Consider the following 17,201-nt stretch of genomic DNA (forward strand, 5'->3'; position numbering starts at 1 on the left):
ACAAAGAAGTGTGCTTTTGTTGTCAAGCAGTGTCGTGTTTCACCAAGAAGATTAAGAATTCCATCCCTAAATGTAAACAGGCATTTTTAAATGACAGTTCATGTTGCACATTTAATCCTTAACTGTGAGGTCTGTGGTTAGCATTTATATGCGTGTTGCAGTTTTGTGTTAAATGTCAAGATTTGTATGCATATTGAAGAAATGATTATTCAGTGTTAGAAAATGGCTAGGGAAAAGAAAGAAATTATATCAGTCAGTTTGGCCTTGGAATGAGGGCAGTGCTGCTTGGGAAAAGGAAAAAAATCAGACACAATCATCTCCTCTTTATACGCTTTGCTGCCATAGTCTTCTGTTTCCCTAAACTCCATTTACTTCCTTCCTTCTGTCATGGATCCCTCTCAGGGTGTGGGGTCTCTGCCAAGCCGAGCGTGCCAACGGATCATGACCAAAAGCCGCATTATCCTCGCAATCCTATGTCACAATGCCTATATCACCCTACTTCAATCCCATATAATGGCCATAAAATACATTAAAATTCAATACTACAGACTACAAACTAAGGAACGCACTGGACTTGACAGCCTGCCAAATGAGCTTTAATGGCTTGGCTCGTGTCCTCCAACCTTCTTTACTTTGTCCCACTTTGGGATTTTGCAAGTTGCTTGGCCATTGGAAGAAAGCCCACCCCCCGTATCAGGTGACCCATCCACCGAGGGTCTTTGCTCTGTGCCCAGCTTGCGGTGAAGGTAGTGCTCCTGGTGGCCGCTTGTATCCAGTGTCACAAAAGCACCTTTCTGCTCAGAAAAGGAGACCACAACATAGTGGTTCCGTTTGGTTCCGATTCAGGCGCTAGCTACCCTTGTTGGATTTCAGGACCACCCCCTGTTCTTCCGCCAGACACCCTCATTGGTGGGCTTGCACTCTTCTTGCTGGGATCAGATGGACCTGGCTCCCGGGGGGGAATCTTCCAACAACCATTCTAGAAGCTTAATGAACATAACGTATAACCGGGTGAGTTTCTTCTCATCTTGAAAACTTTAGTATGTTGTGATTTTATTTCCCTGTTATTTTCCATCTTAGATGCCGTTCAGAGAGCAATTCTGGATGCCTTGCAGCGAAGAGATTCAAAGACGGGTTGATTGCCGTTGACTCTTCAGTTATCCAGATGGTCCTCCATCCCCAGATCCCAAGCAAACATGAGCTTCACCTGTCAGTGGATTTTTCTGTCGGTTTTCACGGTAACGTTGACCTCAATTGTCTGTGTTTATGCCAAAACAACCCCTCAGCGCAAGTATTACTACAGCAAGAAGCCTCTTCCTCAGGTCACGGCGCACAACCTGGGGATCCCCGGCACCCCAAAGCCCAAGATGGGGAATAACCCCGCCGAACTTCACCCGCTACCGAGTCTGGCTTTTTCTCAGGACCACACAGATACCCCCAATCCAGGTCCAGACAACTACACCATGGATTACAACGAGTGTTATTTTAACTTTTGCGAGTGCTGCCCACCTGAGCGAGGCCCCCAAGGGCCAAAAGGAGATGCTGGCCCGGAAGGTACATAGAAAACCGGTTCTCCTCTTTAAAAAGACTTGACTGTTAATTGGGTTTTGGAGGTTTTTTTTTAACATTATGTTTCTAGGGGCAACGGGGGAAAGAGGCTTTACCGGGTCGTTTGGCTCACCTGGACCAAAAGGTGCAAGTGGATCGAGGGGGGTCAAAGGAGACAAAGGTATGTCCGTTATGATTTCTCAAAGCTAGCATGAGAGCCTGTCAAATTATGTTTTTCACGTATTCAATGGTTTTTTTTGATCATTTCATATTGTGTATGTCTTATAACAACTTTTGTACAATTTTTTTTAATGTATATATATTTTTTGTGTTTACTAGGGGAAAAGGGTGAAAGGGGCTTCACCGGTCCTGGTGGATATCCTGGTGTTATGGGCAAACCAGGGCAGAAAGGTACAGAATTTAAAAACTATTCTTCATTATTACGACTGGATCCAAATACCAATCGGAAAGTTCTGAATGTGTGAATGCTTATGTTTAAGTGTGGCTTCCATATGTCATCTCTTATTGATGGAATTAAATGAATAAAAAGCATGCAAAAACTTGTTCTATTTGTGCAGTAGTACAGTACAGTTAGGAAGAAGCTAACATTAGCTGATGAACACATGCACATAAAAATAAAGAACAATTATCCTCTTTCTTTACAGGTGATGTTGGACCGAAAGGTGAGAAAGGCGAGGTGGGCATGTCAGGCATTCAAGGTGAGGGAGGACAGAGAGGCGAACCCGGACCCAGTGGGATCCCGGGTGACAAAGGAGAACCGGGAAAAGCGGGGCCACTCGGACCCCCCGGAGTCAATCTTGGCCCTAAAGGAGATAAGGGCGATAAGGGGGAGTGCGGGACCTATGGGGAGAGGGGCCCAAAGGGGGATCGTGGAGACACCGGCGCACCAGGAATCCCCGGTGCCATGGGAATCCCCGGAATCAACGGCAAACACGGGGCTTCGGGGCCCGTCGGCATCCGTGGAGATCCCGGACCACCCGGAGCACAGGGGGAACCTGGCGTGAGCGGTGCTCAGGGGCCGCAAGGCGTCCGAGGGCTGCAGGGCCCAAAGGGGGACAGAGGATACTACGGGATGCGAGGCGAAAGGGGGATGCGTGGCTTTAAAGGAGCCAAGGGATCCGGCTTCCCCGCCAAACGCTCTGCCTTCAGCGTGGGCATCTCGCCGAAAAAATCCTTCCCGCCGTCGGGATTCCCCGTTCGCTTCGACAAGGTGTTCTACAACGACGAGAACCACTTCAACGTGAGCAGCGGCAGCTTCGTGTGCGTCTACGCTGGCGTCTACGTCTTCTCCTATCACATCACCGTGCGAAATCAACCCCTACGCGCCACGCTGGTGGTGAACGGCTCGCGGCGGGTGAGAACGCGAGACGCGCTCCACGGCCAGGACATCGACCAGGCGTCTACCATGGTGCTGTTGCGTTTGGCGGCCGGCGATCGGGTGTGGATGGAGACCCTGCGAGACTGGAATGGAGTGTATGCCAGCAGTGAGGACGACAGCATCTTCTCTGGATTTCTACTTTACTCACCCTGATGGTAAACCTGTATTTTCAGTAAGTGGCCGTGGACAGCATACACATAACCAAATTTGAATATTCCAGTACTTTGTGGTGCAAGTAGTTTTACATTTGTCAACTGTACCCATTTTTTTAATGTTACAGTATTCATTATGTTAGTTTATGAACTGTACAATTTCAACAAATGGAGTTCACATAGTTGATTTAATTTTGCTCCTATCATTCATTACCAGTAAATGATTTAGGAATACTTGCATCATGGTCTATAAAGATCCCCAAATAACTAGTAATAAGATCGTTTTGTGGATTTAATGTTTGCAGTTTTTTTCAGGTGACTTTTTTTTTCTTTACCAATGAAACCTTCATTCTTTGTATGAAATTCAGAATACAGCAACAAACCCTCTAATTATACATACATTTTTTGCAATCATGTTTTTTTGTTTGTTTTTCTTTCCTTTTTTTTTACCAAAGACTTTTCAAAAAAACTCTAATTGTGTTGAACAATGTTACAGTCAAAGGTAAGTAAATACTTGTTTTCCTTAGAAATAATAGAGAGAAAGAGCATGTCCTTATCACTCTTAAATATTCTTCCTTTCCATAGGCCAAGTTGGGGCACCGGGCCTCTGTTTGACTAACTCCAAGTTCCCAGCCGCTTCTTAGTGCCGGAAATGGTGCGTTGTACTGGAGACTGCAACTGAGCTTCATCGGATCCAAAAGCAGGTCAGTGTCTAGAATCCTCTCTAACACAGGATCTGTCAGAACCTCTGAAGGAAAATATAAGAACTGTGGAACCATGATGAATTAGCACGGTGTCAATTTCCAGACCATGTACAGTAAGGCTTGTTTTTCTTTAAAATATACATATTTATATATGTATCTATATATGTATATATGTATGTATATGCATATGCTAATGTATGTGTATATACATATGCATATATACATATAAGCCTTTACATGGTCTTGCTTTTTAAGGAAAAAGCCTCACTATACAATGTATAGTGAGGCTTTTTTTCTTTAAAAAAAAGAAAGAAAAAAAACATACATAGCCAACCCCTCTAAGAGTGTGACGTGAGCAAAAAGTGTCAAAACACAATCCTTTTCTTCATTTTTATTCATCAGCATCATTGCTGTCATCCCCCCAACGGAAATAAGACAACTTTGCTCCAATAAGTTACATTTAAATAAAGGATAAATGTCCTATATGATACAATAACAAACCTATAAGGATGTTTTAAACCTTCCGATATATTCACAGGGCCACAACCTTAAAAAGAGAAAACTCCTTTACAAAAATATAATACTTCACTTAAAAATACCAATTTACAAGCATAATTATTGAGTTTCCATAATTTCAAGCATTATTATATTTGTGATGGCAGTTTTTTTTATGTTGAATCACTCCCGGTCATTTTGCAAATGTACATACTGTTGAGGCCAGTGTTTAACCCCCCAAAAAATAAATTTTACAGCCAACTGCTAAAGACAGTGACAAATGTCCAATTTGTTTTGGCCTGGCTTTAAAATACACCAAAACAAAGAATAGGGCTAAAATAAGTCAGAAAAATGATTTCAACCTAAATATTAAACATAAAATGGCAATTTTCATCACTCCAATGTCTTATCTTTTAAAACATTTTTAAGAAAAATGTAACTTAAAATCTATCAAAGTAATCCTACCACCACACCAAATGTGCTCTATGTTAAAACAGCATCCCGTTGAGCAACTTTAGCCTTCAAGTCCTTGCAGTCAACGATCAAGAAAGCTCTTATTAAAACTTGAAAGTCACAAAATAAAAGCATCCATGCAGCACACATACTCTAAGATTGCGGAGGTGGACTGAATGAAACAGACGTCGGACATGTAACAGGGTGCATTTCAGATCCAAGTTTTGAAAAATGTTAAGAGATTGCAGTGAGAGAATCTCATTTGCACGTTGACCCGTAAAAGTAACTAACTTCATTTTCTTCTCATGATTAGTGTTTCACCACAGATGTGAAGGACTGACAATCTGCGATGTTTACTTGGAACAGGGATCTCAAACCGAGGGCTGCAGTGAATACTGGTCTTTGTTCCAAATAGATCCAATGCTGACAGTTTGGTTGGTTTACCATTTTTCGCCATTTCCAGGTGACTTTTCAAATTTTCTTATTTTGAAAAAAAAAGTGCCATTTTCAGGACAGGGGAGAAAGAACAAATATGGCCAGGGATAATAAATTGAGCTAAGTGCAGTAATGGACGCATGTTTGACACACCTGCTTTAACCAATAAGTAGAACCTGTCAGCAATCAACTGATTTGAATGAAAACATCTACCCCTATAGGACCGGTTTGTGATCCCTGAGCAAGAAGATCCGCAAAATTCCTCCCCCATCAACCGGCAAACACTTGCGGCGTCAACGGCGGTGGCAGGTGCTCGTTTTCCACGTTATCGGAGTCTATGGCCGACGACGCGGTGGTGGTGGTGGCGGCGACGGCTGCTGGAGGGTTCTGCGTCTCCAAAGTGTCCAGAACGCTCTGCACTTTCTGCTCCACCTCGTCGGTCCAGTCGATGAGGTCGCTCTCCAGCTGGCGCGCTCGCTCCATGACCAGCTCCTGGCGCTCGCCCAGGCCCGCCAGCAGGTCCAGACGCTTGCGGACCTGGTTGAGCGCGGCGGCGTCGCCCGCCGGGGCGTGCTTGGGCGACGCCCCACCCCCAGACATGTAGCGGTCAAAGTCCTCCGAGGTCATGTTAAGCGACTTGCCGTCCAACTTCTCGATGAAGGCCACGGCGCAGCACTGAGGAGACAACGAGGAGGTTGTCAATAATAATAATTAAACTTTTACAGTCATTCATTATCTAAACTACATTATCTTCACTAGGGTCGCAGGAGCACATGCTAACTCCACACAGTTGGAGCAACCTGGATTTGAACCACGACTTAGCTTCACTTTTTTAATTATATTTTTTTACCCAGGATAATTTGGTGCTCAAAATATCCACACTATGAAGACTCATGATCTTGCGCAATTGGAATTTGTTCCTTACCAGATTGGTGAAGTAGTAGCCATCTTCTCCGGTCATGAGCCTGCTGGGATTGCAGAAGCGGGTGATGTACTGGATGTTGGACTGAAGCCGCGGGGGGTTGGCCTTCAGCACGATGTAGATGAGCGTGGGCAGGAAGTCGTCGGCCGAGGCCGCCTCCTTCGTGCTGATGCGAATGGCGCTGAAGATGTGCTTGCTGCAGCGGGTGATGCATGCCAGCTTATCCTTGGGCACCCGCTTGGAATCTATTTCAATCACGTCTGGGGGGGGAAGATGTGGATTTTATTTTAGGGGGACGTCAAAGCCCCAAAAGAATTGTCTTTGACGGGAATGCGACTTACCCGTGATTGCTTTAACCACGTTGTCGGATGCCTCAGGAATCTCCTCATCGACGGGAACACCCAGCATCTCAATAGTGACCCAATGCAAAGCTCTGTAAATGTAATGAATTTAGAGGAAAACATGAGTGTCATTTTTTAAAAGCATACATTCAGTACTAAAAAGATGAGTTAATCAATACATATACATACATATATATATATATATATATATATATATATATATATATATATATATATATATATATATATATATATATATATATATATATATATATATATATATATATATATATATATATATATATATATATATATATATATATATATATATATATATATATATATATATATACACACGATAGTATTAAAGACATTACATTTTCCTGCCTTGGAGTTCATCAAAGTGTCAGTGTTGCGATTTTGAAAATATGGACCATAAAGAAATACTAATTTCAATTACAGTTATTTCTGTGTACAGACCTGATCCTGTTTTGAGTAGCCAGGTCTTTCTTTTCATCATCGGACGTTTCAGGGCAGAAAACCTCTTTGTAAAGACGCGTCATTATGTATCTTTCCACTTGGTCCATAATGCTCTCTACGTATTCAGAGTTGCCTAAAAGAAAAACAATAACATAAGATAGTGGAATCAACGGGGGGGGTATTGCAATCCTTTTCGGACCTTTGAATTGAGAGTGAAGGCGATCCGAGAGAGACTGGTAGAAGTCCTGGACGCATTCGGACATGTCTTCAGCACATGAGACCTACAGTGAAATGTTAGGGCAAAAATGAGTGAATATTGAAGAAAACCCATCACCATATGGGAAGTGGAACTAACCCGTTTGTAGGCCATGCTCTCAGTGAAAGAGCAACACTGTTTTAAGATTTGCCGACCATATTTCAGGGGCCTGAGGAACTCCACGAACTCCTTCGTCGCATGGTCTGTGTCCGCAGAGGGTGGGCGGTTGATCGAAGGGCAGGCGCTGGGGCCCGACTGGACATCCGAAGGTGCTGCGCCATCTAGAGGGTCATTTCATTCCATTTCTTCTTCACAGTGAGAGGATAATCTGTTGAAAGGCCTACCTTTTTTGGGTGGTGTTTTGAAAAGCTTGGTGACGGCATTGACCTTGCTGGCCTTTTCCTTGCTCTTGCGTTCCTCAGTTTTGCCAAAAGGTGCAAAAGTGGCTCGTGGCTGGGCTTTCTGATGTCTGCTTGCATAGGCCTGGTCTTCCTCTCGCTGAAGTCTGTGGTGAGAGAGGGAAAAGAATGAAGCCACGGGATGTTGACGAGGAGCTATAAGACCAGACAGCTCAACCACAACATCTGAGCTCTTGTAGAGCATGCAAACAAACCTCTCGGCGAGAGCCCAGTCTTCCTGGATCTGTTTTTGCTTTTCTTCTCGCCAGCACTTGGAACACAGACCCCCCCACGCTGCATATCCATAAAACCCACATCCTTTAGTGCAGAGCAGCTCGGACTGGTCCAAATGAATCCGACGCCGTTCAGATCGCTGGGTCATCATCCTTCAACTTGCACTGCAGACTTTGAACAGGAGGCTTACGTAATTATCATAAAAATAACATCGCGTTACAGTCACTGTAGCGTCGATTCGTTTTTTGAATACTACTTGCTAATTGCTGACGTTCACATTTCATCACAAAAACTGTAACATTTCCAAACAATCAGACTATACCACCCGCAATGGATTGAAATTAATTTGTTGTTTGTATGGAACATTTTGCACCAGAACAGTAAAATGTTTTTTTTTATATCCAACTCAAAAGGCTACAATTTGACAGCGAACGATGCTTAAAAATGTGAGGATGTCTGTTTTTTTTTCTGTCAAACAATGGCGTCATTCGCAGGATGGAAAAAAATAACGTTTTGCACAAGATCGTACCTGGTCCTGATGGCTCGGATGTGGAATGTTTACATTAGTTTGACGGTTACTTCTGATCGAAAGCTAGGGGGTGGCCATTTTGCCGTTTTGCTTGAGCACTTCTTCTTTTCTCAAATATTACGTAGATGGATAAAATGTTATATATCGCCCCCTCTTGGATTGGCAGTGTAGTAGCCCACCAAATACATTATTTACAGCCCCGCCCTCGCCCCAACCGTTGACTAATGCATGTTATTATGAAAACAATGTATTTTTCTTACAAGTATTAAAGTCCAACCAAAAACCATTTACAACCCCTACACACAAACATATACTGACTAATGCACGTTATTATGAAGATTTTTTTTTTTTATGTGTCCTTTTTTAATAGGCGTGGCCGAGGCCAGAGTTCAAATAGCCGACGTCAAACGCGGAAATGGCTGATAGTCCCGGAAAAAAGACGGCCGTGCTTGCATGCGTGCGTGCACTGCAGAGCAGCTCAAAAGTGACGATTTGCCGACGAAATCCTGCCAAACTTCTCACGGGACGATGCTGCACATTTGGTACGCTGTCGTTTGGGGATTTCGAATCCCCAGTTCTCGTCTTAAGAGTGATTCGTTGACGTGATGTAGCCCCATGTGTGTGCAGACAGCAAAATGTTTGCAAACAAATTGGCTACATTGCGTTACCGATCGCTCTCGGTTTAAAACTAAATCATTCCTTTGTGTGTTTCAGTCCCTCAACGAGCACTGACTGCTGGCAAACAACAAGAATGTGGCCAAAACGACCCGAAAGGAGCAGCTTGCCGACGCCATAACAAAGTGAGTCACTTTTAAATAGTTCCGATTTTCTCTATCAGTGTAATATTTAAACGCCAGCGTTTAGTGTTCAGGGCTTTGCGCAATTGTCTTTTTTTTTTTTGATTTTCATCATGATACATTCAATTTTTTTTTTAAATAACAAAAAACGGTGGATAAGTCAACCACACAAATGTCATCAGTGGATGTGTAAGGAATAAACAGTAATCCCTCGACTATCGCGGTTAATGTAGACCAGACATGGCTGTGATAAATGATAAACCGATAAGTAGGCTCATCCCTATTGAAGTAAATAAAAAAAATACTGTATTGGCAAGTAAAGGAGTAACTTCTGCTTGTGAGTTTCTATGTGGCTTTTCACATCTTTCTGAATTTACAAAAAAAAAAATCTGCCATGTAGTGGAACTGAACATAAATAAATTATGAACTTTCAGACCCTTAACTTTTTTAAAGACCTCAGGGCTTGGACCTTTTTTCCATAATAGTTTTAAATGTAGTTTTGACAAAACAGATTTATTTAACAATAGTACAGGTGTAATTTTTTTTCTCATTTAAACATAAGAAAAACAAACTCTTTGTATATTTATTTTTTTAAGAATGAGTGGATTTGAAAAAAATGACTGAAAACTTGAGGTAAAAGTAGGATTTATTTTAATGTTGTAGGCCCCTGTCCAGTGTTTTCAAATTTCCCACCATGTGTTCAAGATCCTGATATAGTTTCATGGAGGAAAATGGACTGATCGTTTTTTAGTCTTTACAGCAGACTGTCTAATATTGCCTTTTGATGTTTCATAGGAAAAAAAAAGCTAAATGTAGGAGGTAGTTTTGTACTTTAATCTATTGTGCCTTCACTCCATTTTTGGTTTCCTGCCTATGCCAAGATTGGTTCTGCCAGAGCCTATCTCGACATAGGCAGGAAACATGCTCCTGTTGGCTGAAAAACATTTCCAAGGTCTTACCTTTTTATTTTGGAAAAAAACTGTTTGTTCTGCCTGAGCATATGTATGAGTTTTTTTCAAAATGAAAGGTAAGACCTTGTGAATGTTTTTATTTTTCAGAATTCCACCCAAGGGGGACCAGGTTGCATGCCTGAGCCTATCTTTACATAGGCAGGAAACCTGAAAAACAAAAAAAAAAAAAACATTTCCAAGGTCTTGCCTTTTATTTTGAGAAAACTCATAGATTTGTTCTGCCTGAGCATATCTAAGTTTTTTCAAAATAAAAGGTAAGACCTTGTGCATGTTTTTTTTATTTTTCAGAATTCCACCCAAGGGGGACTAGGTTTCATGACAAAAGGTGAGCCCTTCCATCTGACTCTGTATTGACCTACTTTTTTTGTTTTTCAGAATCCACCAGAGGGGGCCTGTTTTCTGCCAATGAACAGATAGGCTCAGACACCTTAATTTTTCTGATTTTTCAAAATAAAAGGTAAGCCCTTCCCATTGGTTTTTTAACTAACTTTGTCCCTTAACCCTTTTTTTTTTGTTTTCCAGAATTCCACCAGGGGGTGGAGAAGATTCGATTTTTTTTACGATGCTGGACCACCAATCTACAAACTTTTTCAAAATAAAAGCTGAGGCTTTTATTTTCTGGATTTCCTGCTGGTGACAAGAGGAACTACATCATCTTTTAAAGTTTTTCAAAATAAAAGGTGAGCCCTTCTCATTATTTTTTGAACTAACTGTACTAACCCCCCCTTTTTCAGTTTTCGAATCTTCTCCACCAGGGGGTGGAGAAGATTCGATTTTTTACGATGCTGGACCACCAACGGGAACCAATCTACAAACTTTTTCAAAATAAAAGCTGATTTCCTGTTTTTCCAGATTTCCTGCTGGTGACTAGAGGAATTACTTCATCTTATTCAAGTTTTTCAAAATAAAAGCTTTTAAATGTATGCATGTGTTTTGTCTTTAACAAAAGATGCAAGTCACAATCAAAGTTTAAACATTTTATTTACAAGTAAACATTTTAATATCACATTGAAATGTTACATTTGAAAAAAACACTTAAAAAATAAAATTTGGAAAAAGCGGGGATAAACACTTAGAAAAAGGTGGGAAAAGTACTCAGGAAAAAAATGGGATAAACACTTAGAAAATAAAATTTGGAAAAAGGGGGGATAAATACTTAGAATTTTTTTTTTTGAAAAAGTAGGGGGGATAAACACTTAGACAAAAAAAATTGGAAAAAGCAGGGGGGATAAACACTTAGAAATTTTTTTTGGGAAAAAGCAGGGGGGATAAATACTTAGACAAAAAAAATTGGAAAAAGCAGGGGGGATAAACACTTAGAATTTTTTTTTGGGAAAAAGCAGGGGGGATAAACAGAAAATAAAATTTGGAAAAAGCAGGGGGGATAAACAGAAAATAAAATTTGGAAAAAGCAGGGGGATAAACATTTAGATAAAATTAAATGGGGATAAACACTTGGAAAATAAAATTTGGAAAAAGCAGGGGGGATAAACACTTAGAAAATAAAATTTGGAAAAAGCAGGGGGATAAACATTTAGATAAAATTAAATGGGGATAAACACTTGGAAAATAAAATTTGGAAAAAGCAGGGAGGATAAACACAGATAAAATTAAATATAAATGAGGATAAACACTTAGAAAATTTAAAAAAAAAGCAGGGAGATAAAGACTTGGAAAAAGCAGGAGGATAAACACTTAGAAGATAACATTTAGGAAAAAAACTGGGGGATTAACACTTGGAATTCTTGCTCCAACATTAAATGACAACCTTCTTACCTTAAAGATCTAGTCAAAAAGCTGTGGAAATGAATGGCCAGTGAAATGTCATCATGATTTAGGCTTTTATTGAATTTGGATTTTCAGAAATACAGACACTCCATATGATGCAAGAGAGACATCTTCAAGTGGGCAACCAAGATACCTCAGGCCTGTTGCGTGCAAGAAAAATAGCAAAAGTTAGAATATATAGAGATTGGAGATTCAACTTTTTTTTTTTGGTGGGGGTAAGTTTTACCTTGATCAGTCCCAGTCTCCCCTTCTGTAACCTCATGAGTGATCTAGGCACACAGAAAGCTGCATCTTGGTGCTAAACAGAGAAAAGTTGCACACAAAAAAAGCACAAGTTAGCATATATACAGCCTGGAGATTCAACAGGTGGGCTTAGTTTTTTTTTTTTTTAATGGGAAGTAGTTTCATCTTGATGCTAAACAGTGAAAACTTGATTTATCAAGGCATTTGGGGGTTGCCAACCAATTACAGCATATAGAAATCTTACAAGAATTTTAATAAACCATCAAGATAAAGAATGAAAATAAGTTAGCGAGTGCTATTTCCCCTTTTCCAGACAAGGCGATTAAATATGCAGACAGATGTTAACGGCTAGGACAATGGTGTCAAACTCGGGTTGGTTCGCAGGCCACAATAAGGTCAACTTGATTTCACGTTTTATAGATCTAAAACAATTGTTTGAGCTTTTTTTCTTTATGAGGGAAAATATCTTGTAATAATTTGTTTCTCATTTCAAAAGGAAACAAAATATTTGGGGGGAAATGTTCAATATTAGCGTGGAAAACTATTTAATTTTTTTTTTAGATTTTACTATATGCTTTTTTTAAACATAAAAACACAAAAAGTAAAAAATGGATTAAAAATACAGTTATTGATTTTAAAAAGGGGAAGATGAGGTAATATAATGTACATGAATAATCTTCATTTAAATTTGATCCTAACAGAAAGTCAGCACTCATGATTTACTTTCTCAGGCCGCACAAAATGACAGTGGGCCAGATTTGGCCCCCGGGCCGCTACTTTGACACCAGTGAGCTAGGAGAAAGTTGGCTTCAATTTTGTATACATGATTTTTTTTTTTATAAAACAGAACAATTACAAATCGGGAAAGGGTGTTAAGCACTCAGAATGAAAACGATTAAATACAAAACAACAGGAACTAAGTCGTGCCCCTGGATATCATTCTAGAGTGAACACTTACCCAGGAAACTGTCGCTTGATGTCTTGCATTGTTTGATTCAATTTAAAGTCTTGCTACACGACTCAATAATGGAGAGAAAACGGAGAACATGCTTTTTAAGTCGAATCGTGACGCTAACACTAACGCTGACTAGTAACATGTGGTACAAAGCCGGCCGGTGGAGAAAAGAAGCCCATACTTTAAATTGTCGACGGTGTGTTAAACCTGGCATTAAACGAAGAGATTTGTTGGCGTTTTGGGCTCAATTAAGTGCTGAAAAATCTCTCGATCGCATGATAAAAACGCATTTAGACCAGTAAATTGCTTACATCGTTGGCGTGGCCGTCCACCATGAGCGTGGGAAAAAGCGTTCCAAAAGAAAGAGTTACTGCGCATGCACTTAATTAACTCCGTCACGTCGACCATAGGCGTAACCGCGCCCATATTTTCCCGTCACATTGAGGCGTAACCGCGCCCATATTGTCCCGTCACATTGAAAGTGGAAAAGATGGTGAGTTGCTTACCGCGCTCCTAAGAGTTGCTTTGTCCATCCCAACCCGTCTATGTTTTGAAGATGACGCAGAATAGTCGTGAGTTGTGTGGTCTTGATGCTATAAAACACAAACAACCATTCACGCACACTCAGCATAATATGCATGTCTTTAGAATGTGGGAGGAAACCGGAGTACCCGGAGAAAACTCATGCAGGCCTTGGAAGAACCCGTGAATATAACTCGAATCAATCATGTAAGAATGAAAAAATGAAAATGATATACCTGCGTTTTTTGCATGCCTTTCTATGTGCGTGTGGGTTAGACTCTGCCTCCTTTCCATATCGCACCAAACCACGCCTCTATCTTCACATTTTTATATCGCATCAAACCTCGTCCTTATCTTCACCTCTTTTCATTAGCCTGAGAAGAAAAAAAATCGGTGGTCAAAAAAAGACAACAAAATCTCTCCAACTTCATCTCCAGGACAACTTTGGTGATAAAAACTAACAATGGCAGGTGAGTTTTGCATTTCTTCAACGTGTTTTCTGCACTTTTATTTTACTTTCGCTTTCTGCAAAACCAGCAATAATAAGCAAAGTGCCAGAAAAGTGTGTGTGTGTATATACACACATATATACATACATACACACACATGTATACATACATACATACACACAAATATATACATACATACATACACACACATCTATATATAAACACACACATTTATATAGTGAATATATAAATGGTAAATTCTTAAGAAAAACAAACGTTTATTAATCAGAAATGAAAAGAGCGAGCGTACATCTTAAAAAGATGTCACATTTTGGGGACGATGAAAACCCATGGAACTCGTCAAGCCGTCTTTCCAAGTATCCAAGCTGGAACGGCGTTAAGTCGCTAAATGCGAACTAAGAAAATTTGGCAGCGTTTTTTTTGTTTTTCTTCCCAGGGGAACTGATGGCAGTGAGAACAGCGTTTTTGGAGGACGTGTCCGATATTATCATCAAACAACTTCTGCTCAATCTTGTGGATGAGGAGGTCTTCAACCCTGGGGAAGAGGAGGCTATACTCGAGGAGCAAAAAAGAGCAGATAAGGCTCGTCTCTTAATCGACATGGTGATAAAAAAAGGCGACGAAGCGAGCTGGAAAACCATTGCTCATTTGTACAAGAGGAATAAATTGTTCGCCATGGAACTCGGCCTCCCTGCTCACCGGCCTCAAGGTGGGAAGACGTCGTTCAGAAGTGCAACTTCTATTGGAAATTCACCAGATTCGGGGGCCGAATTCAAATGGTCGAAGACTCTTGTCCGTTGCAAAAAGACCTTTTGGAATTCCAAGAAGAACGATCTGCAGGTTTGGGCTGAAAATGTGCCATTTATGTCCACATTTTTGTGACTTGATGTTGACTTTTGCCTATTTCTAGATCTACCCCGTGACTAAAGAATCCACACAGAATCGTGTGGCTCTGCTCATCAATAATATAGAATTCAAGGACATGCCGTACAGATATGGAGCTGAGGCCGATGCTCGGAACATGAAGGAGCTCCTGTCTGCTTTGGAATATGAAGTGGTGGAGCACACAAACCTCACTGGAAAGGTAACCGCCAACTAAAGCCGTGGTGTCAAACATTGTAGCGCATTCATACTGGACATATATCAAATGAAATGCTTCAAACCTAGAATTTGGTGACTTCTGTGTGTGAACTCAATTTCCCATTTGTTCTTTCACCCAAGCAACCAATGAGTTTGAAAAGAAGCTGAAAATGACCTAAAAAAAACAAGTTCCCTCTAAGCTGCGCGCGTGCGCAATATTCTCGTCTTCTCTGCGCAGCAGCAATCATATGGCTCGTAGTAAATAAAATCCAAACTTTTTTTAAACCCCTTTACCCATGATTTACTGGATGTGACCTGTTAAGTTCCCTATAAAGGGACGCACTGCCTGCCATTGACAAGAATAGACGTTCAATTCACTTAAACGGAAGGCATTTTTGACACTTTGCAATTGTACCCGTTTTACTCGTGGCAGGAAATCGACAAGGCCATCGTGGAGTTCTCCAAACATCCCAAACTCCAACACACGGACAGTGTGATTGTGGTGATCATGTCCCATGGGAAAAAGGACTTTATCTACGGCGTGGACTGGACTGCAATACAAATAAAGGATGAGGAAGATGTCTTTGCCGTTGAAAACATTTACAAAAAGCTGGCTTCTGCCAATTGCAAAGCCCTGTTGAACAAACCCAAGATCATCATCATCCAGGCCTGTCGAGGAAGTGAGCAATGAACACATTGGAAGTACAGTTTTTCACACTCACCTGACTCCATGCGTCTTGTTCAGAAAGCGACGGATCGGCGATCATCCAGGACAACACTCATGGGGTGGCGAGCGATAGCGGCCCGTCGGTGGCTAGGTCCGCGCCTGCCGACCAAGTGGCGGGTGGCTTACAATATGTGCACAAAGAGAAAGATTTCCTGGGAATTCTCTCTTGCACCCCTGGTCAGTGCATTTATTAGCTTTACTGTGGAAAGGCCAAGCTTTTAAAAGCTCGTGTACAAATTCTATCTGAAATGAAGTATGAAAAACATTTTGTACCAGGAAAACTATTAGTATTCCTTTTTTTAAATCTTGTTCTTCCTCTTGCAGATACGGTGTCTTACAGAAACATGACGGACGGCGCGTATTTCATTCAGTACATCATTGATGCGCTGAATACATTTGCATTCGAAGACGATATCGAGGAGATTATCAAGAAGGTAAGGCCATTTATTTATCCCTTTAAGTACCCATTTTTCCAGAGCAAGTTTTTTTTTCCAATCCAATTGTAATGGCTGTTGAATATTAGCTTTCTTTTTTTTTAAAGAGGTATTTGTCATTTTGATTCATGCCATGATGTACAATTGGTGTTTTCATGTTTTGACAGTGGTCTTTTGTTGTTGTTGTTGTTTTCAATCACGCAGGTCATGAGACGTTTTGAAAAAGAGTCATTTGCATTGGAAATGCAGATGCCAACTATAGAGAGAAGCACCTTGCCAAAGCGCTTCTACTTCTTTCCCGGCCTGTTTCCCACAATTTGAATTCTGACCACTTAGGAGTAGCACAATACTTTGGAAGTTCTTAATCACAATTGCTGCCATTGACGGCAATACATGTCAATCCATTAGGCTCCATAGGAAACTCATTGCAATAGTCTTGAACAGCTTATCAGTATAGTTAAATACTTTTCTTTTATACAGCATATCTTATCTTGTTCTGTGGCCTTTGCAACTGTACTATGTAACTTAACTATGAAGCTACTTTTACACTTTACTCGTACTATTCATGAACTAAAAACAACTAGTATTTATGAACTAAAAACTAAAAACAACTACTATTTATGAACTAAAAACAAAAAAACAACTACTATTTCTGAAATAAAAACAAAAAACAACAACTGTAGCCACGCAGATGAATTGTGTTGCTTTATCAGACAACACACGCATTTAAAATTACAGGAACCAAATTAAACAAAGCCAACCAAAAGCCCGACAAAATAATTTGGCCTTCACAGCAGTTGTGGAATAAAGATTAACCTGTATTTAAATACTTTGCAAGCAAGTAATTGTCCTGCAAACAAGTCCCATC

The 17,201-nt window shown here is 40.7% G+C and overlaps 3 protein-coding genes and 2 long non-coding RNA genes across 11 annotated transcripts; 3 read left to right on the top strand and 2 right to left on the bottom strand.

Annotated features, from left to right (window-relative positions):
• Nucleotides 1-1,085: 1,085 nt before the first annotated feature.
• On the top strand, nucleotides 1,086-3,461 carry otol1b (otolin 1b). The gene is made up of 4 exons (XM_077722853.1): nucleotides 1,086-1,554; nucleotides 1,640-1,729; nucleotides 1,888-1,959; nucleotides 2,214-3,461. Exons 1-4 carry the CDS (start codon nucleotides 1,197-1,199, stop codon nucleotides 3,098-3,100), a joined length of 1,407 nt encoding a protein of 468 aa, XP_077578979.1. The 5' UTR covers nucleotides 1,086-1,196; the 3' UTR covers nucleotides 3,101-3,461.
• Nucleotides 3,462-4,179: 718 nt separating this feature from the next.
• LOC144200121 (rab5 GDP/GTP exchange factor-like) lies at nucleotides 4,180-8,494 on the bottom strand. Of its 2 annotated transcripts, none has more exons than XM_077722052.1 (9): nucleotides 8,347-8,494; nucleotides 7,799-7,988; nucleotides 7,530-7,690; nucleotides 7,285-7,457; nucleotides 7,129-7,210; nucleotides 6,930-7,062; nucleotides 6,450-6,541; nucleotides 6,112-6,368; nucleotides 4,180-5,861 (listed from the first exon to the last, which is right to left on the bottom strand). In XM_077722052.1, the coding sequence occupies exons 2-9, from the start codon at nucleotides 7,966-7,968 to the stop codon at nucleotides 5,457-5,459; spliced, it is 1,473 nt and encodes a 490-aa protein (XP_077578178.1). In that variant the 5' UTR covers nucleotides 7,969-7,988; nucleotides 8,347-8,494; the 3' UTR covers nucleotides 4,180-5,456. The 2 variants fall into 2 exon arrangements, with proteins under 2 accessions (XP_077578178.1, XP_077578176.1); XM_077722050.1 differs by having other exon boundaries at nucleotides 7,285-7,466.
• LOC144200126 (uncharacterized) lies at nucleotides 7,993-11,037 on the top strand. Of its 3 annotated transcripts, XR_013327050.1 has the most exons (6): nucleotides 8,249-8,263; nucleotides 8,717-8,888; nucleotides 9,061-9,146; nucleotides 10,490-10,571; nucleotides 10,637-10,794; nucleotides 10,849-11,037. It is a non-coding gene; the product is annotated as an uncharacterized LOC144200126 (long non-coding RNA). The 3 variants fall into 3 exon arrangements; XR_013327049.1 differs by lacking the exon at nucleotides 8,249-8,263 and adding an exon at nucleotides 7,993-8,007 and having other exon boundaries at nucleotides 10,637-11,037; XR_013327048.1 differs by having other exon boundaries at nucleotides 10,637-11,037.
• A 904-nt stretch (nucleotides 11,038-11,941) lies between these two features.
• On the bottom strand, nucleotides 11,942-13,570 carry LOC144200127 (uncharacterized). 2 transcript variants are annotated; one of them, XR_013327052.1, is made up of 3 exons: nucleotides 13,412-13,570; nucleotides 12,129-12,200; nucleotides 11,942-12,042 (listed from the first exon to the last, which is right to left on the bottom strand). It is a non-coding gene; the product is annotated as an uncharacterized LOC144200127 (long non-coding RNA). The 2 variants fall into 2 exon arrangements; XR_013327051.1 differs by having other exon boundaries at nucleotides 13,104-13,518.
• On the top strand, nucleotides 13,530-16,913 carry LOC144200122 (caspase a-like). 3 transcript variants are annotated; one of them, XM_077722053.1, is made up of 8 exons: nucleotides 13,530-13,593; nucleotides 13,996-14,092; nucleotides 14,529-14,932; nucleotides 15,003-15,176; nucleotides 15,606-15,852; nucleotides 15,918-16,076; nucleotides 16,224-16,333; nucleotides 16,538-16,913. In XM_077722053.1, the coding sequence occupies exons 2-8, from the start codon at nucleotides 14,086-14,088 to the stop codon at nucleotides 16,652-16,654; spliced, it is 1,218 nt and encodes a 405-aa protein (XP_077578179.1). In that variant the 5' UTR covers nucleotides 13,530-13,593; nucleotides 13,996-14,085; the 3' UTR covers nucleotides 16,655-16,913. The 3 variants fall into 3 exon arrangements, with proteins under 3 accessions (XP_077578179.1, XP_077578180.1, XP_077578181.1); XM_077722054.1 differs by having other exon boundaries at nucleotides 13,565-13,672; XM_077722055.1 differs by lacking the exon at nucleotides 13,530-13,593 and adding an exon at nucleotides 13,764-13,829.
• The last annotated feature ends 288 nt before the right edge of the window (nucleotides 16,914-17,201 follow it).

The sequence above is a fragment of the Stigmatopora nigra genome, chromosome 8 (assembly GCF_051989575.1).
Source record: "Stigmatopora nigra isolate UIUO_SnigA chromosome 8, RoL_Snig_1.1, whole genome shotgun sequence".
NCBI classification, from domain to species: Eukaryota; Metazoa; Chordata; class Actinopteri; order Syngnathiformes; family Syngnathidae; genus Stigmatopora; species Stigmatopora nigra.

Excerpts from the sequence above, each read along its gene's own strand:
- otol1b (XM_077722853.1), top strand. The coding sequence starts at position 1,197 with ATGAGCTTCACCTGTCAGTGGATTTTTCTGTCGGTTTTCACGGTAACG. Across the intron at positions 1,555-1,639 it reads AGGAGATGCTGGCCCGGAAG|GGGCAACGGGGGAAAGAGGC; the intron begins GTACATAGAAAA and ends TTATGTTTCTAG. Across the intron at positions 1,960-2,213 it reads GGGCAAACCAGGGCAGAAAG|GTGATGTTGGACCGAAAGGT; the intron begins GTACAGAATTTA and ends CTTTCTTTACAG.
- LOC144200121 (XM_077722050.1), bottom strand. The coding sequence starts at position 7,968 with ATGATGACCCAGCGATCTGAACGGCGTCGGATTCATTTGGACCAGTCC. Across the intron at positions 7,691-7,798 it reads GACTGGGCTCTCGCCGAGAG|ACTTCAGCGAGAGGAAGACC; the intron begins GTTTGTTTGCAT and ends CTCTCACCACAG. Across the intron at positions 6,542-6,929 it reads GCTACTCAAAACAGGATCAG|AGCTTTGCATTGGGTCACTA; the intron begins GTCTGTACACAG and ends TTACATTTACAG.
- LOC144200122 (XM_077722053.1), top strand. Across the intron at positions 14,933-15,002 it reads CCAAGAAGAACGATCTGCAG|ATCTACCCCGTGACTAAAGA; the intron begins GTTTGGGCTGAA and ends GCCTATTTCTAG. Across the intron at positions 16,334-16,537 it reads TCGAGGAGATTATCAAGAAG|GTCATGAGACGTTTTGAAAA; the intron begins GTAAGGCCATTT and ends TCAATCACGCAG.